The 24,190-nt window shown below is 29.9% G+C and overlaps 1 protein-coding gene across 9 annotated transcripts in view; it reads right to left on the bottom strand.

The window, feature by feature from the left end:
• The window catches only part of LOC126771828 (rap1 GTPase-activating protein 1), a 296,244-nt gene that overhangs the window by 38,063 nt on the left and 233,991 nt on the right, over window positions 1–24,190 (bottom strand). For 3 of the 9 annotated variants that reach the window (XM_050491948.1, XM_050491956.1, XM_050491954.1), the window contains exon 2: window positions 3,308–3,334. The exons of the other annotated variants lie outside the window; for them this stretch is intronic. In XM_050491948.1, coding sequence (XP_050347905.1) covers window positions 3,308–3,334 — 27 coding nt within the window. The remainder of the gene's footprint in view (window positions 1–3,307; window positions 3,335–24,190) is intronic. 9 annotated transcript variants of the gene reach the window in all.

Below are 24,190 nucleotides of genomic sequence, written 5' to 3'. Positions count from 1 at the left end.
AATTTATATGATTTAAGATACGGATAAACGGCTTAAGAATAAGAAGACTACATAAAAGGTTCTATATATTAAAAAAGTAATATCGTTTTAAATATGACAAGACATAAATAACATTGGCTAATGATGCTTAATATGCATTGACACACGCTATAACAGAAAAAAAACTCAAGACAGATTTTTTTAGTATTAGAAAGATTTATTCATAAAAAATTTAATAAATAAAGCGTCACCGATGTTTCATATTGTAAACTAAATACATTTTTCACTTTCAAAGCCTAGTCTGGCCTACGTTTGCAGGTAAACGGAAGTTATTAGCGAGGTCGTTGCCCTAGCGCCGCCCGCCCAAACAAACGATCCTGATAGACAACATAATTACATTTTTTATTCCTATGGTTTGTGTGGTACGATTTATAGCATAACATTACATATTAAAATTTAAAAATGGAACAACGTTTTTTTATGCAGTTACTTGTTTTATTTTGTGAACCATTGAACGATAATATTTATTTTTGCTTTTTGCCTGTTTCAATCAGTTGGTTGATGTATTTTATACATATAAACTGTTTTGTGCGTGTTGTAACTAAAATAACACTAACCAATATGAACTCGTATATGCTCTGTGTTGTGAACTTTTAGTACAGATACTTCTAGTATTATGCAATGGAACGTTTATAAAAAAAGTCTGTTTTAATAGATCTAACGTAGACTGTAACGTAAATTGGACTCGAGCTTCGAGCACAAGTTGACTACACTCAGGCCGAGTCAGGCACTCAGGCAGCTTCAACTCATACTCGAGCCAACGAACTAATTGACGATATCGAACTCTCCAAGTTTCAGGCTCTGACGAACTTAGGCTTTCAAATTTCAATTTTAAACTAGAAATTCGATAGGCTGCGGTGAAGTTTTATAATAATATTATACTCGAAAAGTTATGGATCTTTATAAAGTTCTGATGGAGAAGTACGATCTGAAGTATTATTTAATAAAAGAGCAATAACGATAGAGCGAACGATTTAACGGAAATAAAACTATACATACAAATAGTAAACTACAACAAAGTGTTAATATAAAATATAAGACGTGAGGAATAACGAAGCCATGTGTAGCTTTTCTTGTCTATGCACGCGCAAAACCATTTATTTAAATGACAGTATATTATATTTTAATATCAACGTATTCCGAGTATAAAATGTGATTATAATGATATCAAGATGTTTTACATATACATGAATAGAAGACAAATAAGTTGCAATTTTCAAAAGTAAGAAATTACTTTAAAAAAATCACTTTTTTCAACAATGAAAATTAATATTGTCTCTGCGAAAATATATTTTCTTTACGAGTCGAGCATCGCGTAAGGAAATGAAAATGGTAGAAACAAGACTCTAGGGCAGTTAGTTACAAGTCAAGAAGGGAGAAAGGCACAACATTAGAACAATAGACTCCTTTATACCTTTAAGAAATGTTAAAAAGGTCACTAGCTTCACGAAAGCTTTCTTTACTGTGTAACGCTTTTGACTTACTTAACCTTTTGCAGTTCATTTTTGGTAACTATGATATCTACATGTATACCTAGAAAGACTTTGTTATAATATAAGTATTTAAAAAAATCTTTTCTCTTACGCGTTTTTAAATAGGTACATACATACTTTATTTTTTAATAAATATAATTGAATGGTGGTTTGGTACTGCACCATAAGTGGTCAGCCAAAGGACTTTTACTAAAAAAACTTTTACTAAAAAGACTTTTACTAAAGGACACAGTCAATGTCAGTGCATCAAGCTATCAAAAATAGTAACAATTCTATACAATTGATTACTATTTTGTAATAAAATAAGTGGTAGGTTAGGATAGCAGTATATAGATAGGTATATAGATGTTTTCTCTTAGTCATAATTATTTTTAGTTTCGCAATCAATCAAAAAGCAATTTACTATATTAAATAGATCGCAATGCAGAGTATGATGAAATATTTTTTTCATTTATGTAGCGAAAAATTAAATTGATGAGATATAAAATTTCAATTTGAAAACCGTTTACCATTCCACATCTCATTGCGCATGTTATTGACGTCTGAGACTACTGAAATAAAACCAAAAGTTCTGACAGACGCTGTCTACACGAATTAGATGTCGTATTACCGATTTGGTCTAGTGATCGTTGGATCGAATTGTTATGTGTTAAATTTTTGGTGTCAGTTTTTTTTTGTAAAAAGCAAAGACGTGAGCCGAGTGATTTGAATCACTCGGCTCGTGACACGTGAATCTTAAGCGAAGTTTGCGAGTCCCAGGCAAGCAACATTGGATTTTCATGTCAAGTTGTGGTGTGGAAAACATATAAGGAAAGTTGCTTGTGTCGGATGAAAATCTGCCATATGTAAGTTATATTCCACCAACCCATTTTGAAGCAGCGTGGTGCAATGAGCTCCAAACCTTCTCCTCGAAAGAAGAGCAATAGATATACATACAATTGTAGAAGCTAAAAACCATCTTAACATTAATAAAAAATTAAATTATTTATAAAACTAATTCCATGTAAATAATTAGTGGCAATATCATATAACATATCATTGATTTATATAACGTTCTAAATTTAAATGCAAGTATGTGCATTTGTGAAGCAAATTTTAATATTCTGCTATTATTTAAACATGTTACCGTTATTTTAAAGTCCCTCATCTAAACCACATTAAATCTCTTTCATACAATTTGTACAGCGTTCTTCTAAAATAATTTCATTAAAAATTGTTAGATTCATTATGAAAATATGGAATACTTTAGCGTAAATAGACTGCATTGTGCGCGAAACTTTTAAGTATTGAGCCAAGATAATATTCTGGTATGAATACACCGAGTTTTCAGCTTTCGAATGAAAAATGCAGTGCGAGTTGAATGAGGCGCGGAGTGAAGCAAAAAAAAATTGTTCAGCGCCGACAAAACAGCGGTTACGTTGCCAAACAAGACGCCTTTTCATAAAGCCATATTCGCTAAAATTTATTGTATTTCTGTACGTTTTAGCGACATCAAATTAAGTTTTTTTTTGCGCTTTAAATTAAATATTTACGCTTTAAAATTTCAACCATGTTAGCGTTATTATATTTTTTATTTATACCGGTTTTTGTTTGTCGTTACGCTTTCATAAGTTGATGCGTTTTTATATTTTCCTTTATAACAAGAATGTATGGAACTATTTTAATTAAGTTCGTTCGTTTCTGTTCGCGCGTTAATTTAACTTCCGCATTTTAACGCGTGAATGGGTCACTTGTTCAAGTTATATAAACTTATTTCACTACATTGCGTCCCTTACCAATGTTTGATTCTTGTCCCAAAATACCTGTAACAAAAATGAAGAACAATTAAAAAAATGTTATTAAATACATTTAAATTAATCTATTGCCATGCTATTTTTTAATTATTAAAACACAGTAGCAGCTGGTCGATATCTCAATGGGTAAAAGGATGTTCTCTTGAGGAGAAGACTTGGAGCTTATACCATCACGCTGATTCTCTCTAATGCGCGACTGCAGATAGGATGCATAACATACATATCTAATTTGCAAGGTATTACAAAATTATAAAATTATTTATAAAAATACCGTCGACATTTTCATTGAAGAAATTTCCGACCAGATATATATTTACCGACTATTGTTTCCCAGCTGGTCTGAGCCCTGTCTATCCGGATTACGTTCAGCCGAGAATATGTACCTATGGATACAACGACGACTATATTATATTGAACAGCTTTAAACAGCTCCGTTGTCTTTGTACCGAACAGCCGTTAAGCCAGTTAAGCCTACAGAAACGCTAGAATTAGCAATGCTATGTGATAATGACTTAACTAATTTTTGAATAGGTTATAATGCATTATAATGAAAATGCCATCATATTTCATGAGATATTATATTAAATATCTGTTTTTAAGTCATATGTAAAAAAGTGTTAATGATTTTGTATCTATATACATTATATTACACATTTAGCAGTACTCGTTAATTTATTACTGAAACAATGAGCTAGTAATACGATATTTTAAATCAGTTTCATATAGGATGATTACAAGCAAACTGCGATGCCCTTAATAAATGTATACGAGTAGAGTAGAGTGAAGCTTACATGGCCCATTGTTTAGTGTGCTATCGGGAGGAAACCTGCGTGTGTCGGATGAAAATCTGTTACATATGAATCTACCAACCCGCATTGAAACTAAGCGGTGGAATAAGGTCCTATCCGTTGCCTCAAAAGGAAAAAAAGGCGTAACCCAACTGTGAGACATTTACAAACTGTTATTGTTAGCTTTACATTATTTTGTAACAAGAAACAAAATAAACGATTTTTTTTATATAAAAACGTATATTTTATTTCACATGAATTATTTTGTTACTTTACTTTTCCATTTTACAGTATAAAACTTAAATTGATATAATTATATCTATAGTTTGAATTTTCGTGTATCGACAGTACACTTTGGTTGAAATTTTTGTATGAAAAGACTCATATCAGAAATTTATGCGGAGACATGAATATATCGAAGAAATAAAGATGTAAGGGGAGCTTATCTTGAGAGATTCGTACTATAAAATATCGGAAACGGAGAATAAATAAAGTAACTCTTGAGTGCGATAACAACGACAATATTTATATAATGTAATATGAAAGTTAATTTTTATATGAAACTAGCGTACTTTATTATATTTATATTATAATTTAATAAGTAAAAATTTCGTTACGCATAAAATTCAATGGCAAATAATTTAAAAAAATAGCTACTGTCATCCATTTTGAATTAAAATATATAAAATACTCAAATACGAGGTTAGCGGTACCAAATCTATATATAACTTAAATACGTATTGTCGTACTATTTTTATATATTTTATTTAAGTAAAGATATATAAGGACAATACAGTACATGGATGAAAAAATAAACGTTTTCTTTTTAACTATCACTAACATTTAAATTTTAACATTGACCTTATTTTTTTAAACATATTTTTTTATAACAGCAACACTTGCATATATTTGCATGTCATTTTTATCCCCTCATTCAGTGTGCTTGGCTGGTATCGGCGTACATTTTAACAAATTTCATTGTACCCGACAATAACCGAAGTGGTATAATAACATTAGCAGATTGTAAGCATTTCTTGGTAATGAGATAGGACGAATCAATATTTTACTATCAACGCTATCTCCGTCTATTTGAAGTGTGATACCGGACACCGCCCTATTTAGTTTCTCGATAATGAACAAAGTATAGAAAAGGGACATCATTACGCAATTTGCTTTTATCGGTAATACTTTTGACCCCACCATTGACGCCATGCTTCGTTGAGTGTAGTTCTCATGGTTATTATCACCCTTTCCTAATATATAGTGAGTGAGTAGACTGTTCCCTCTACTAATAAATATTTACTTAACAAATTAATCGTAGTGGTCTTTAATTGAATAGAACGATATCATAGCCAAAGGATTTATTTAATAAAGAGGTCACACTTGAAGCTTATTATTAAAAATCAACATAGTCTTAGAAAACCGAACTGAGAATAATCGGTGAAATAAATTCAGCGAGATTATATTTATTATGTAATATTATAATAATTATTATTATTAATCAATTTGAAAAGACCTGAAGCAGATCTGTTTATTCTTGAGGTGTTTTATCATTTGTACGAAAACAACTAACCAAAAATATATCGATAATTCGTGTTGCATCTTGAATTAAAATTTTAATAAACACTCTTTGTATATCGCTCAGAAATAATATAATAATTTATTTTCAATGGCTGCATAAATGGCGAGTTGCGAAAGCGAACAATGACCCTGTCATCACTAGCATCTTACTAACTACTAACGCAGGTCGAATTATATTGACACCGTGTTTTACCATTTTGTCCTAAATTTGTTGAATATTAGCGTAATATTTGTCTAGTCTGGGTCAACGCAACATTGGTATGAATTCGCACTATGACACTTCTGCCCATTAAAACCCACGCGAAAGTAATATTATTCCAGTATTGTGTTGCAATCACTGAGCTAAGAGTTTAAATTTAATACTAAGGTGTAGGCAGTACGTATCCGATTCTACTGTAAATAGAAAAGAGATTAATTTAGGTTACTTTTTAATACGAATTATTCAACATATATTTTTATACGAATAAAGTTAATTGTAAGGTTTATGTACTATATAGCGATAGCTTTATTTAAGTTATTATTTTTAATTTCCCTAAAACTAATATTATGAAACAGTCACAAATTATTCACAGACAGGAGAAACTTTTTGTTATGAATTAAAAATATATATACGTTGAAAGTGCGAGAACTTCTATGAAGTATTTAAGATTATGCCAATTAGAAAAAGCAATTATCGATTATATCATATATAATCGATAATTGCTTTTGGCTTCGAAGCAAGTGACGAGTGATCGTTAATCGTTGAGACTATAGGCCCGTAGGTATCTGAAATATTATATTTATTTGATGTATTTCGAATCCAATAAATTAAAATAATCCCAGATTCGTTTAAAACTTTAATCTATTCTGATACAATAAATCTAAAATTTTTGTTTGGTTTTGACGTTGGAACGCGCTTATCTCTGGAATTACCAGTCGGATTTGAAAAAATATTTTTGCATTTGATAGCTCAATTCTTGAGGCTGGTTAGAGGCATGTTTGACATCTAAGTGCGATTCACGGAGACACAACCGTGTAGAACAGCTGCATAACATGCAGAAAAATATTCTATTTTGAAATTAATAATGAAATTCTGAAATTATAGTGCTAATATATATCCGCAACGAAAGTGACAGCAGCATATATAATTATAACAAATGTCATAATGTATCTTCATTTGCAGACAGAATGGCGACAAGTCCTTTAAAGAGAAGAATCGAGTGATATTCCATAATAGTTCTTACTGTTTTTGTCATAAGGGTTATATGTAAATGTGAGCTGCCTGGAAGTGTGGATCATCGTAAACTAAACACTTTAAACAATTCATGTCACGGAGATGTCACACCGCGCCGTATCGTGATAAGTGACGCGTCAAGTGCCGAATCGGTCACGCAATTTGAATAGAATAAACAACCGTTCTTCTTTGGGAACGTTTTATTTTCCGGTTTTGTGTTTTGCTCGTTTAATAAACCAATCAGAGATGCGGAAAATAACAATTGTATTAAATACAGAATAAATGCCTTTTTAAAAATTATACTTTCCTCATATAATGTCATGATGGCACTTAGTTCTAGTGTCATGCATTCAATAGAATATGAATATGAAAATGACAATGAAATTTGTATTGAGATTTTAATATTGTAAAAAATTAAATCTCATAAAAATTCAGAAACTATATCACCGTCTACTCTTTCAACAATGTTTATAAAACAGTTATTATGTTGCAAATTATTACGAACCGGACCATTTTCAGCGAACGAATAAAAAAAAACAAAATCTCAACTCTTTTTCTTGTAATTTTTGTAGAGGCTTCGCTATAGCGCTGCAGCGCTTATATACCGCAATGACGACAGGGTTGGCCTCGGTCGGGCAAAAAATGAAATGAATTTTCCCATTTTACGTAGCACAGTGCACCTGGCGAGCGAAATAGGAAAACTCTTCGGATTTTACAATAAGCTGACTTACATCCGCCGTTAGATAAGATGTTTAATACTGTATGCGGATTTATGAGACATCGTAGTCTTGTTAAAAATCTCAAATGCCGTTATACATCTCTATATATATAAACTTTAACAGTTCTGAGTGTAAGTATAAAACTGAAAGGTAATAACTACCTATAATGTATTGTTACTCAAACCTAATATTTTCTAAATATATGTATTTTTAATAACCCTGCGAATTTTAAAACACTCCAATTGTTTGCAAAATAAATAATTATTTCGTCAACCTAAATTAATTGAATATACAATCTTTGTCATATTCATTATATAATAATTAATTAAAAGTAATATTATAATTTGTATAATGGATATGAAATGATTAATAACGAGTAAAGAGTACTAGAAAGCGTTAAACATATAATTTATTTCGTACTTCAGCGAAATTCATTTCTATAACTGCATTGGCCTTAATGAATGCTTGTATAAATATATATAATGAAATGTACATGTTTCTCTAGGTCACTCGCAAACTTTGAACGTAGAAAATGTTTCAAGTGTACAACTACGATAAAAACTTCTCGTTTTGTCGATTTTACTTTTGAAGTACTTTTATATTGCACTTTTTAAATGAATTCCGTACTTGTATAATAACCTTATAATATAATTTTGAAACATTACCAGAGCATAAAACAAATATATATTTCATTGAATTAATTTAAAATTATGCGAAATATTACAACGGCAGTAAGATTTTATTTCAAAGACAAGTCAAAGTGTAATTCTTTATTCAATATAGAATATACATAGCATTTATATACCATTTATTTATATACACTTGCTTATCTGGTAGTGAATGAAAACGCCACATGAGAAGAACCGACGAAAGAAACTCAGCGAAAAATTTCGTTATTTTTTTTAAATGTCCACAGACTGTTAATTATTTAAATGTTAGTGTATGGTCTTCCTAAGGCGGTTGCCACCCGCATCGGTAACGTAATTCTTTGTAAGCTAACGTGCACTCACTTAATGCGGGCCTCGTGCTTTTTGCCTGAAAACCGACCTGAGGACACATTTAGTTAAATTAAACACGTTTGTAATTAAAATATTTGGAGTTCGCTGTACATTTTGTTGATAATTAAAGAATACTAGTTATTTTGTGTTATATCCATTTTAGATTGTTATAAATGTCTCACCCTTCAAATCGGAACACAACAATACTTTAATTAATAATATTACTATTTGGCGGTTGAGTATATGATAAGTGGGTGGTACCTACCCAGACGAGATTGCAGGAAGCGCTACCACCAAGTAACAATATGTAATACTGTAGGAATGGTTTCTTGACGCTTACTTTCGGTAGAATCTACATTTCAAATTAATGGTAGTCTTACATTCAATTTAATCTATTAAAATGTTAGTAACGGACTTTAAAGAGCCGATCTGAATAAAGTATATTTTAAAGATCATTTTTGATAATCTTATATCACAATTCATTTTTTTTTTTTACATTTTCAATATACTAAATTGTACTGCTTTTGTAACAGTTACATCATTTACAAGTTAAACGGTTTTGTGTGAATTTCTCAGTTATGTTTGTTATTTATTCAACTTTCTTATCTCATCTAAATTAAGCATCAAAAACATGGATGTATTATTCAAATACTTGTATGGCCTAGCGAAATAAGTGTTGAGATTATTTTTGTAATTATGTATTTAGTAGCGCTAATTCAACGCTTAATTACCTATTCAGTACAACGAGAACACTACAAATTGTTACCGCACATCAAATTATCATATTTTGCCTAAGTGTAGATATATCAATAACGAAAATATTGTTCTGACGAAAAAAACAAATGTTTGATTATATAAAACTAGCCTGTTACCTCCAACGATGAGATTTGGAGTCCATTCTACGTTCCTCTAATGCAGATTGTTGAATAAACAGATTTTTATCGATTTCATGACGTTTTATATAATCACTTAAATACTCAGCGATGCTTGCCCGGGTTTGAATCTGCAATCTTCGATTAAGATTTACGAAAAACAAAAGCTTATATTTAATAAAACTCGTAAACTAACGAATTATGAAACTAGATTAAAATAATAGATAATCATGTAATGAAATACGTTATTTCGTAACGATAACAGAAATATTTATCTCGGTAGCTGAAATTGATACATCTCGATCACTTTCGAAATTAGATTGCAGTTGCATGGAACGCTTGATCAATAGATCGCGTGGCCGTGGTGACAATCTCGTACAGATGGGATATTCAAAGATCTGAGTTCAGTGACTTGACGGATTTCACCTCGACATCTAGTTGCCTACAGAACTAACGGTGTCGTCGCTGATCGTAATTATCTTTAGAAATAGAAAAGAAAATTTCGACAGCTACAGTAACTTTTAGTCTGATTCAATATTATTTTTACGTACATACATATTTAAATGAGTAATTTATTTATACACACAACCAATATATAACTTTTAATTAATTTTTGCCTTCTGTTCTAATATGTTTGAAACTCTGTGTATTTTTTAGGTTACAAATTGTCATGCTTAAACGTGAATCAATATATTGTTTTAATTATTTTAAACTTAATTCAACAAATAGTAAATGTGAATGAAACTTACAACTGTTTTTTTTTTCTTAAATAAAAATTACATTCTACAGACCTATTTAATATAAGAAACACCAGTAAACATAACTCGAGATCGAGGCTGGTTTGCAGCCTAAAGTTATTGCAGTAAATAGGATAAATAATAACAAAAATAAACTTATGTTATTGAATAAATCTTTACAGAACAGGGACAAAAGATTTTACGAACATTATTATATAGAAACATATTTCGTGATTTTTTAATTTCATAATCATATTATATAACCAGTATGCATCACAAGGTTTTTGAATATTTTTTAACCGCAAAAACAATAAATCATACAATACAAGTGCAATGGAAAGTTCTTATGCAAGTGAAGTAGATTTCTCCACGAGATCAGACTCTTTGAACAACGCTGTATAAAAAGTGACTTTTACTTAATATACAATAAAGGCTAGAAATGAGAGCCAATGATTAACTAATGCTTTCATTTTCAATCTCTATTTATAATCATATGGTTGTAACATTATATCATTAACATATGAAAGTAAATTAGCTTCACTTTTCTTTGTAAAATAACTCCATTTAAAAAATATGTATGTAAATGAAAAATATTATAATAATATTTATATATATAATTGGAATTTGGTAATAAATTATACAAGGAAATATGAAATTAGCCCTGTCATATACACCAATATAAGGACAAATGTTTAAATTTCAAAAATAGACACCGAAACCGCAAACGACCATACGGTTCATACCAATAGTTATTCATGAACAGGATCGAACACAGTCCAAAGCAAGTACGTGATAGGTGTGTGGTACCATCCAGATGAGCAACACAAAGCCTTACTAACATTACATTTTAATAATAATATAATAGACGAGCACAATGTTAGAAATATATTTATACCGCCTGTAGTAAAAAATAAAAAAACAGATTTGATGATATAAAATATTATGTTAGAGCTAAAACCGTTTCACATCAAAGTATCGACACTTTTCCAGATAGTTTTGGTCGTTGTCAAAACTTTCCGGTTTGATAGAATATCCTGGTAAACTTCTTAAGTGGGTCACGATGCATAGTTTTATATATAGTTTGGTCGTTCGATCGATCGTCTGAATGCACTTTCCCAAAATACGATAACATTCCAGAACTTTTCGACGAAAATTCCCTTTTAATAAAAATGTATTTGCTCCTTTAAAGTCAATATATTTGTGAAACTTCTCTTTTACTAAGCAAAAACAATAAATTAAAAAAACACAAGCCCGAAATATATTTCGCGACATTAATAAATTATTTTATTTTATTTAAATAATAAATGAAAATCCAAATTATTATTTTTTTAATTTCATAATCATAATATATATCGTCAGAAAGTTCATAAAAAATATGTTTTTTTTTTCGTTCAACACCAGTGACCTACTTCGAATATACAAAACCATATGTGCCTAATCTACGTTGCCCAACAGGAAAACATATTAACCCGAAAGAAAACCAAGTAAATCCTGATTATCCATTAATTATTATAATTTATGGCAAAACATCGTAACTCACGCCATAAATATAAGGAAACATAAAATAATAAGAACGAGATTATTTTTAGAACTAAACTCATATGCTAGTTTTGGTATTACATTATATATGTACAAACGTACATTAAATACCTATTAGATTATTTTGTTTAACATCTTTAATCTTCACAGACGCGTTGTCCGTGCCTTTAATGTATCGTCTATTATTAATTATTTTGTTTGGGTTTAATTATTTGATGTGCATGTTTTAATTTCCCGATCGGTCTATTTGTACATTGTGCATAATATACGAATAGTAAAACATTTTTCTTTAATATATAGGACATAGGCAGTACAACGCTACATCACGTACACCACGAGAAACTTATATTTACAGTAACAGCCTGTAAATGTCCCACTGCTGGGCTAAGGCCTCCTCTCCCTTTTTGAGGAGAAGGTTTGGAGCTTATTCCACCACGCTGCTCCAGTGCGGGTTGGTTGGTGAAAACTTATATTTAAATATATAAAATTTATAAAAAGCGTTTTATCGTTAAAATCAACAGCACCCAGTTGTAGATAAAAATGCAAGACATATAGGTAGGTGGACGGGCCACCATATGGTAAGTGGTCATTACCGTCCATAGACACTGGGGTCGCAAGAACCAACAACCAACCCAACCATTCCTTACATCTGAAATGCGCCACCAATCTTAGGTATGTTATGTCCGATATACAGGTAGTTTCACTTGGTGAGTGACCGACCCATCCAACCAGAACACAGCAATAGTATTGCTGTATGACGGTAGACTATCTGATGACTGGGTGGTACCTCCACAAGTTTCCAGCCAGCCTCATTAGTCATTTACGCTTACTTGAATTATAAAGTTATTTTTATTATAATTCACTTGGGTAATAAACAGTATTGAAGGCCAAGTCATACGAGTATGTCACTTGAACTAACATTCCGTTATATTTGCTTTGAACAATTATCGATGATGTTTCATTGTAAATATTGATTGATGCGGAATTATAGTCCGCCTCGTTGGATATAAGGCCGCAGACCCCGAGGTCCAGGGTTGAAATCCCAAGTCGGGATAATAAAGTTATTGGGAATTTCTGTTAAAAATCTTCAGTAGCCGCCCGGAGTCTGGAAATTGGAAAATATACTTCCGTGCCTCGAAAAGCCGTTGGTCCTGCGCCTGAACTCTTTCCGGTCGTGTCGGAATACCGTTCCATGGGATTATGAGAGTAAGGGAATAAATAGTGCACCTATGTTTGCGAGTCAGATATTACATTATTATTATTGATTAAATATCCAACGAACATTGAAATTATGTTATTACCTGGTCCATTGTTTGGAAGTTCAAATACATAATAGATTACAAACAATATTGATTGAAATTGCATAAATTGCAGTTAACTATTTTTATAATAACAAAAAAAGAACACTATATATTTGAAATATCACCAATTATTGTGGGCAGAAAATATACACACATAGCACACAGACGACCAATTGTATTCAAATCGAATCAGGTCATAAAAAGCCTTGTTATTTTTCCTGACTAATAACAATTTTATATTGATATCTTAAATAAAACATTTTATCCGTAGCTTGTCTATAAGACACTAACAGCCAATTTCAGTAATAAACACTATAGAATATGAACATTCCACTCTGCAAGAACATTTATATAATATCACAAATTAACATCTTCATTTCCACGCCTGTCTCGATATATCACTTGTATATGCATCATAGAATAGAATAGAAGTGGCAAGTAATCTTATCAAATCCATCACACATACACACATGGGCTTTATATTGCAGCGTAGGTTCTCATAATGAAACTTATTACAGCTTTGATTTTCTAGCAGATAAAGTCATAAATTATTTAAAAATAGCGGGAGGTATCGAAGTAAAGATGAGAGAGCTATACGCCATCCCACGCAGTAACGAAATCTAGGTATTTCTATAGAATTTTGCGCATAATATTTTGTTATGAATTTCATTTTAATAAATATATATATGTTTTTCGTGTGAAACCTGATATCCAAAGTTTGACAGTAATATAATAGATAGATGTTGACTACGAGACGAGATTGCCTATTGGTTAGAACGCGTGAATCTTAACCGATGATCGTGGGTTCAAACCCAGGCAAGCATCACAGAATTTTCATGTGCTTAATTTGTGTTTATAATTCATCTCGTGTTTGACGGTGAAGGAAAACATCGTGAGGAAACCAGCATGTGTCTAATTTCACTGAAATTCTGTCACATGCGTATTCTACCAACCCGCATTGGAGCAGCGTGATAGAATAAGCTCGGAAAATCTTCTCCTCAAAAGGGATAGGAGGTCTTAGCCCAGCAGTTAGTAACGACATTTACATGCCGTTACTTATGACGACTACATTTGGGATATATACTGCCTTAAAAATAATCAACGAGGATTTGGAACGTTGGCTGTAGGATGCATTTACATACGAGTGCTTTATATTGCCAAAGCGCTGCCAAAAATCCTTAACAATACATTACACCGTGTTAACATTTAACCTAATCCAATGGCCGTGGTCAGTGATTTTGGCAGATTGGGCGTGTATAGAGTTAACGCCTTCAACGCTCTAACAAAAGCAGTAAAATTAGACTAAATGCAACCGAAGTACAAGTTTAATTAATATATATTTTTAATTATTGGGATAAATGTGTCGAATCAAAAATATTTTCAAATTACATAAAACTTAAACCACAAGTTTCTAAGTGAGAAGGTAAGTTAAATATATGTTACCCTATTTGTTTAATAGATGTAGATATTTCGTTTCCATGTCTAACTTATACTTTATTCTTCACACGTTCGCAGAAGCCGCTAAAAATAAATACAGAAATTCAACTTGAGATTCATTCGATACATTTCGATGCAACTGTTTATACGCGGTATAAAACGTATTACGTTAAATAAAACGAACGTTCGAATTTCAAAAATAGAACCGATTTATTATTACACAAACCGTAATTTTGTTTATACGATCTAATTTATGGTAAACGTGAATGATTTTCAAGAGCAGATAATGTTAGAATGTAAGTTTTAATATTAATTTGTCACTGACCTTTTAACGTAGAACTCTTTGCTTTAAGTTTTTTTTTTTAATTTAAATTTTATAACTGAAAAGGTAAATCCATAAAATGCCTTCCTAGAAATTCTTAGGAAAATTATACTTTCACGTTGCTCTACGAGAAAACATCAGCATCATATAAAATATAATGCTGCAACAGTCGCTGGATCCTAATTGGCAAAGCATTCTGGATACATGTTCATTGTTCATCTCTATATGTCGCAATACATATGTACATAAAAACGAATATTTGTATATCTGCTTGAGGCTAAAAGACCTCGATAATGTTTGACCAATAACCATGAAAGTTGGCACAAACATTTGACATGTTTTTTCAAGAAGGTTTTTATACTTTCTGGTTTAACTAGATGGCGATACAAAACATCAACTGTATAGTCCGATCGCGATGACAATTTGATTTGATTTGATGACGATAGTATAGATTTGAGCACGGAATATTTTAACGTAAGTAGTATCGAGTAATAGATTAACCGACAAAATTAAAGAGGCAACTCAACGCATGTCGAGCATTGATAGTTTCATATAAACTTCAAATTAAAACATTCATAAGTATGGCGAATGTTGCATGTGATAAATATTTTTTGGTTCTTTGTATATTTTAAATATTTATTTTTTTAAATTATATATTGTTTAACACAAGGCTATACACTAGACACAATAGCTAAGTAATTAATGTATGACGTATAATGTCGCAGAAAGTGTTAATATTTGTTACTCTTACCTATATATGTAAGTATCTCAATACAATTCGAGCGTATTATCCTAGAATGTAGATTACAAATTGAGTTGAAACGTTCACTAGTATTCAAGTTCAATAGTTCTCAGAACCCTATTCAGAAACGATACAATCATTGAATGTATTTGTAGAATACTGAACGAAACCAATCTGTTTGCATACACTATTACAAATATATATTACGAGTATATATATGTGCGTCTATTTTTAAATAATTAGAATACTTGAAATAGTTCATGTTTTTAAAGACAATTTGAACCAAGAAATACAATATTTAGATGTATTTTTAAAGTTCCTTTAATATATAGAACAATTATTATATAAATAATAAAATAAAAAGTATTTATATATCGATGTAAACAAAAAAACTTTTGCAAGTGGTATTCACCTTAATAGGTAATGCATTTAGTTTTAAGTTGTATTAAAATTGTATTCCTTTGTACGTGTTGATGTATTTACCACTGGTGAATCTTAAATAAATAAAATAAAAAAAATAAAAAATAAAAAACTTATAATTTATTATTTATATTAAATAATATTTTATACAAAAGTACTTAATAATAAAATAAATAAAAGAAGAAACTATTAGTTATGTATGTTCATTATATAAAAAATACAGCGTTAATATAATTATAGTCAGCTCTACTCCATTTTTAGAGGCAAAAGATGTTAGCTAAATCAACTACTAGTTCCGGAGTTTCCAGTCGACTTTTATATATCAGTTCTTTATAAAAAAAAAACTAATATTTTAATATGATATTAAAGAAACACATTTTATTACTGTGTCCAAACAAAAGGTAGAAATCTTGAATGGAACTTTAAAAAACAAAGGGACACGATTGTTGCATGTCGTATATTCTATTTGCAAACAACTCCTGTCTCCATTTGCTTGCAACACTGATTTATTCAAACAGTAAGACGATTACGTCGGGCTGATTATAATTTCGTGTTAGATCATATTTTGTCATTGTAATCTGAACTCTATATCATGGTAATAAGAAGGTCACGTTAAGCTGATGCGGTTGGCATTGATGCAAAAAGATATGCGTGAGTCAGCGAGATTGTATACCTGGGTGAATTCATTACTCTCCCTTCACGTTTGAGTCTAAAGTAGATATTGCTTCATTTTTAAAGCATTTAAACGCTTTGACTTGTCAATTAAAAAAATATATATAGATTTTATAACTTCTATTCCATATATAATAAAGACTAGATTTGTATGACATGAAAGGAGTTAAATATTGTTAAGACGCAAATCCTATTGAACTGGTCAGACAACTCAAACACAAGGAGACCCCGATGACTAATCTTAAGTCACGATAATAAAATAAGAGTTTAATAATATTTGTATCGTCAAGATTCATTCATTCATTTCGAAAAAGATTTCCTTAAAGTGAAGTAACACAGCATTTGTCCCTTAGCTGGGCTTAGACTTCCTATCCACCTGAGAGCTCATTTTATCCAAAGTTTTTAGGTCATTTCAACACTTACTGGTGGTAGGGCTTTGTGCAAGCTCGTCTAGGTAGGTAGAATATCTGATTAGTGGGTACTCATCAGATATTCTCCCGCAAAACATCAGTACTACGGTATTGTTGTATTCCGGTTTGAAGGGCGAGTGAGCCAGTGGAATTACAGGCACAAGAGAAATAACATCTTAGTTCCTAAGGTTGGTGGCGCATTGGCAATGTAAGCGATCATTAACATTTCTTACAATGTCAATGTCTATGGTCGTTGGTGACCACTTACCGTCAAAACCGTGGATTCTGTTTCTGCAGATTAAAACTTTTAATAAAATCAAATACTTAATCTTATTCAAAAAACACTACACACACATCAATAACGAAGTCTTAAATGGCTGCACACCCATCAATCGGTGCTCGACGTTTTTAAGCGTATAAAAATGTTTCCGATCAGAAAGTTTTTAAACGGTAATAACTTATAAGTTAATTAATGGTATTGGTTTAACAGAAACAGCCTACTAATAGGAAGCATTGACTGGTAATTAGCACTAATAACCGCAAAATTGCTATTTAGAATTACCGCGCTCTGGTAGGTACTTAGTGTTACCAGTTCACTGACACTCAATATTAACGTTATTGTAACAAAAGCTGTTTATTTTGAATAATTATTTATAATATTACATTTTAATATGACTAATCTTTATTTTATATTATAATATCTGTATAGTAGATGGATTTTTAATGCGGAAATAATAAATAAATTTTACAAAAGGTCATGTTATATGCATATCATATTACTAATTAAAACAATTGAAATTAAATAATAAATCGTACAATAAATATTCTAATTATGTGCAAAAAGTTTCATATCATTAAAAATGTAACGAGTACATTTGAATACTTGATTGGAAATAAAATACGAGTAACAAAGAGCAATAGAAAGAGTTTCTACAAATGTAAGTGCTCTGATTAATATATTGAATAGAACGTTCCTTTTCACACAATGCATTTTTTTTCGATTTGTGAATGTTTAAATATTAATCAATAGATAGAGCCGAGATAGCTCAGTGACCAGAACACGTGGCGGGTGTAACCTGGGCAAGCTGAAATTTGTGTTTATTCCTTTCGTGCTCGGTGGTGAAGGAAGTTATCGTGAAAAAACTACAGGTGAAATTCCACCATATGTGTGTTCCACGGTTAATTAAGAAGGAATAAGGAGAGGAGCAGAGAGGCTAATGGCCGGCTGTGTAACTATTACAGGCTGTTTTTTATCTCAAAAGAACTACTGAATGAAGAATTTAAATATGGAATTTTCTAATTGTGTCGTTATTGTTAACTACGTTTTTTAAATATCGAACATGATTTTTATCATCATATGTATATTTATCATATATAAAACAAGCAATCAATACTATATCACCTTTTTTCTATTAAATATATGAAGAAGGAAATATTTAAATTAAGCTCTAAAAGGAATTAAGAAAATAAACACTTGAAGTTGAATAATCAGTGACTTATTTTTGAAAATGTAATAACATTTAGTCTGGTACTTCATTTCTTCAAAATTTTATAGTTGGCTGGGTAACGAACAAATTCAAGATGGACGGACGGCTCCGTTTTAAATTCATGAAAGTTACTCTATTAAAGCTATTGTTGCTGGTTATAATACGTTTGTTAAAATATATCAGCATATTTAATGTAAATGACCTCATAATATTCAACTAATTATTATATAAATATGCTTTTCTTAAATTCAATTTAACAGTTTCTTTTAACTGTTTTTTTAGTTTTCAAATTAAATGTTATTAATCAACCTTTTCTTCTAATTTTTTTTAATTCCTATTAGTTTAATACATAAGTAGTTGGTTTGAATGATAACAGCACGAGGCAAGGTTGACCCTGCGACTCTTATAGAAACAACCCTTTAAACTATTCAGGATAATATGGTAGCACATATATAGTAACACATCAATAATTGTCTATTATTGCAGACCTGTATTAATAATTAATTAATTAAATATGTATTTATAAATTACATTCGAATATAAGTGACAGGCTGTGGTTTGGATAATCATTCGTATGTATGTCGGTTAGGTAAATTTTGTTTGTCAAAGTTAAAATAATCTAAAATATTTTGTGATGCTCCTGTACTAAAGTTACATCACTGTGTTTTATTTATAATTAGATATTCAAATTCTTAATAATTAATATTTATAGAGTCGCCTGAATCTTAACCGATGATAGCGGGTTCAAGCACAAGTAAGTACCGCTTAATTTTATGTACTAAATTTGTGTTTATAATTCATTTCGTACACTGCGGTGAGGAAATCTGCATGTGTCTAATTTCAGTGAACTTCTGCCAATTATATAGCCACCAAACTGCATTGGAGCAGCATTGATAAATAAGCCCTAAACCGTCTCCTAAGAGGGAGAGGAGGCCTTAACCCAACATTCGGATATTTACAAGCTGTTAGTTAACTTTTTTTCAACGTTGAATGTCTTTTACATCTATATCGATAACGTCACCGATGATTTTTTTATAAAATATTAATATCAAATATTAACATACATACTATATTATATATATAACGGCGTATTTATATTACACGCAAAATATTTTACGTCACATATGATAGAGTTTTTTTATTGATAATAGTAAGTAGAAATGTATGACACTGTTGATCTAAAACAACGTGATAACAGCATATATGACAAACATAATATTGACAAATAATTAGGATTGCATGTACAACAGTCTGATCTGTCATAATCCTGGCATATAGACGACCTATATATACGTAGCTTCGTTTGTTAACAAATATTTAGTTTTATCATGTTATTATTGATAAATATGAATTATATTTAATTTACATAAAAAATATATTTTTTTATTGTTTTTGTTTAATCTTACAAATTTATTTAATATGAATGTTTTTCAGTTCTGACAATTTCACTTAATAGTAGGCCTTTTTGAAATACGCAAGTACTAAAAACTTCTAATTTATTTTTAATATTTTCTTATACATAATGAGAATATAGAAAGTATGTCATTCCAGATTACAAATCGAATGATAAATATATATACTTGTTTGTGTGCGTTGATGCATACAAAGAACCAACTTACAATCTAGAATTCTAACTGATTTTCTTTCACAATGTTTTTTAAAAATACACAATTTCTATATTTAATATTTTCATATCTAAGTTTGAAAGCGAAATGTAAAGGAAATTTACTTTCCAGTTAAACAGCCACAGCTTGTGCCAAATCAATTGAAAACTAACATGTCTGGACATGTTCAGGTAAAATACTTATCGAATAAATAAATATATTTTAAACAACGTCTAGATATAACCAAATGAAAAACGTGGATAGTTTGAAATTCGAATACTGCAGGGTGTGATAAGCTCTGTTACTGTTTTTTTTTAATAAAGAATACTCTACAATTTTTAAATTATGCATTTACAAGACGAATATTTTTATTTATGGCTTTTTGTATAAGCGAGGTGAGAAATCGAGTTATTCTAAAGCTTAAAAAATATACTTTACTTACTTTAATACTTTATTGTACAACACACCACAAAGAGAAAAATACAAAACATGTATATTGCCTAAATAAATGTACAATTATGGCGACCTTATCGCTACATAGCGATCTTTCCAGGCAACCAAGTGTAAGTAATTACAGATAGGATATGGGGTAGGTGGTGGTATGAATATTTAATTAAAACAAATCCAATTATTAAATGTAAATATAAAATAAACATACTATACATATATCCATAAATAAATTATATTATCAGTACATACAAAATTATAAGTATATGATATAAATACATACTATATACAGCAACAACGAATAAAACGATAAGTCCTCAAACATAACAAAAAAGAAAAAAGAAAAGCAAATGAATAATACAAGAAATACTGAAATAAAAGAAATTATTGGTGATAAGGCATTTGAGACAAAAAGTGATCTTTCACAAGTTTTTTAAAAATATTTATAGATTTTGCCTCCCGAATATTTATAGGAAGAAAAATATATTAAAATAAAATACATATATTGTTTTTTTTTTAATTATTTAAAAACACGTGTCACATGTATTTAGTAACAGTTTTTTTATTTCATTTTTATTTTCTATACTAGTTTACTCGAGAGAATAGCACTCAAGATATTAGTACAAACTATATTTACAAAATTAATACTAGACTTTTGTAACATTGTCATCATATACATCTTTATTTTCTCCCACAAGTGCAATACAGTAATGATTTATTAAACCCATGACCGCTCTTCAAGTTTATTCTCACATAAGAAGCTGTCGAGAAATCTCATAATAACAATAATTATAATCACGCTATGGGAATTATTGAAGAGTTAACAATAGTTCGAGAAATCAAGTTTAAGTGTATCGATAGAACAATCGCTCCAAGCTTTGTGCGAACTTCGAATTGAATTCGAAAAATTGGTCGGTATGTATTATCTGTCTAAAAATTTTAAACGGAGAAATTATGTAAATATAAATTAAACAAGTATATACTTGGGGGTAGGTTAATCTATGTAACGGTCTGGGCAGATAGCCTATCTTAATTATTATACAGCCAAACAGCATTAATTTGTATTACAGTGTAAAAAATACTATTAATTCAATGTGCTGTCAACTATTAGACTTAAAATGGTATGTCCCTTGTTCTAATAACACAGATTCGACAAATAAACAGAAAATGCAATACAACGTTTACACGTTAACGATATAATGTAAATACCACTGTACTGGTCAACCTTCTCTTACGATACTTAGCCAAAGTTATCATATCATGAATGAGCAATTTATAAGTAGTATTTGTAATTTATCTAAAGTATTACAATCGAATTACTCACAATAGTTATTCAAAATCCATGTAGCTTCACTTCGTTTGCCCATATAACACCTAATTTCGTAAAATCGATATGACGGTTTCCGTTCCTTGTTTTCGGCCATGATATTTAACGATTGCGTGCTCTTTAACACATTTGAGAAATATGTTAAAGTATAATATAATATATAACATTGTAATAATATAATATATAACATTGTAATAGAAAGTTAACGTGCAATAAAGTTTAACATAACTATTATTCTACTGAATTTAATTTTTATTTTTATCTGGGCCATCTAAGGTAAGTGATTATCGCCACTCATAGACACCGATAGTCTAAGAAATAATTTAATGAGGTACCGTTTATGCACCTAGAAATACAAAAAGACCTATCGTCCGTATATGTATGTGTGTGTATATATATATATATTATATATATATATATTGTTAGATTATAAATAATTAAAAATTACCAACAAGGTTTTATAATGGTTATAAGCCACAATTCATTTATTCATTGGTTTTTCCTGTGACGTTTGTTAATTATGAAAACAAAATTGTTATTGAATTGTGGTAACTCGTTATTACATACATATTTAAATGTAAATTTTAATTTTATATATTATTTTATAAAATTAAAGAATGCATTAAGCTAGTTCATGTGATATTAAGTTGTATAGAAAAAAGCGATTCACAAACTTGCCATATGTTGTTCAAAAGGTATATTGGTAGTATTACAACAAACAATAGCATGACAGCTGGTGTGGGCACCTGCTTTATGGCCCAACTGTCGCTATGACGACCAGGATTCAAACAAGGCGTGCGTGTAACTTGAAATAAGACTACAACGATGCTGGAAATACCATTAAATCCTTTTCCGTTGTAATATTTATATAAGAATGTAATTTTTATGTTCGTGATTCAAAATTTCAGTACTATCATTTAAATAAATGCTTAAGGATCTGATGGTTTATTTTTTATACAAGAAATGTAAAAATGGGTTAGGTGCCATAAAATGTAACGTTATTATTTAACTGCTGGGCTAATGGTTTGTTTTAGAACTTATACCACAACGCTCTACTGCGGATTTGTGGATATCAATGTGATAGAATGCTCCTCCCACTATTTGAAACTATTAACACAAATTAAGCACATGAATACTTAATAATGCTTGTCTTTGAACCCACGATCTTTCTTTTAAATATTTTATTCAATTTAACAATGGCAGAATATAATTAAAATCATGCGAATTAAACAACAAGAAATAACCTTTTTTAATACTTTAATAGAAACTTGATCATGATTTCGATAAATATAATTGTCCTCTAAGTTTTGAAGATCAACGATCCGTCGACACAGCAAAAAACTTCAATAGCATATGACGTCATACTAACTGTAGTTTTGTTGACGGTTCGCATAGGCATGTAAAAGAAGGTTTACATAAGAAATATACTAAGTGTTTAGTCCTTGTAACACATCGATACAAACGTAGTTTAGCTTATCATTTTTATGAAAAAATATAACTATTTTATAACACATTTCTTACAAAATAATTAAGTTATTTTAATAAATATTAAGAAAGCATTTTAATAAAATAAGTATTTATTACATTTCAAGTTTTCACGTTTATAAATGAAATATTTTTATTTTCATTGTTATTTGAATTGCTTTGAAATAATTTGTTTCAAAAAATGTTATTTAATTTTAAAATGTTGTACAAATAATAATAAAAATAAAGTAGCAGCAGTTGAAATAATATAAAAAATAGAAGGCGAACTATATATTTTCTAAATTAAATGATTAATTAAATTAAAATTGATCTTAACTTAGCCAAGACTTGACAAGTTTTTACAAATCCTAACTCGTATAGTTTTATCATAATTTAGAAAACAAAGTCTTCAAAATGTAGATCACACATTATTTTATAATATTTTACTTTTGTGATTTTATATATGTTTAGTATTTGTTAAATTTTAGTAATTGTGTCATTATTATTGGTGACAACTTATGTAATGTATATATTATTTTATATTATTATGCTATAAGTGTCACCTCATTGTTTACCAATAAAATTAAAAAAAAATACATTTAAATGACTAAATAATATAAGGTTTATGTTATTTTTAATTACCTCATAAAACATAATCCATATGTAAAAACTTTTTAAACAATTTATACAATCAAACGTTACTTTTATTAAAATAAATATGGTTCCTAATTGAAAACTCTTGTTATTGAGTGGTTAAAATGTAATTGGGTGGTGATAAGCAGCGC

Source organism: Nymphalis io, chromosome 11 (genome assembly GCF_905147045.1).
Source record: "Nymphalis io chromosome 11, ilAglIoxx1.1, whole genome shotgun sequence".
NCBI classification, from domain to species: Eukaryota; Metazoa; Arthropoda; class Insecta; order Lepidoptera; family Nymphalidae; genus Nymphalis; species Nymphalis io.
The sequence above is the reverse complement of the archived record's forward strand: the minus strand, read 5'-3'. Positions and strand labels throughout refer to the sequence as shown.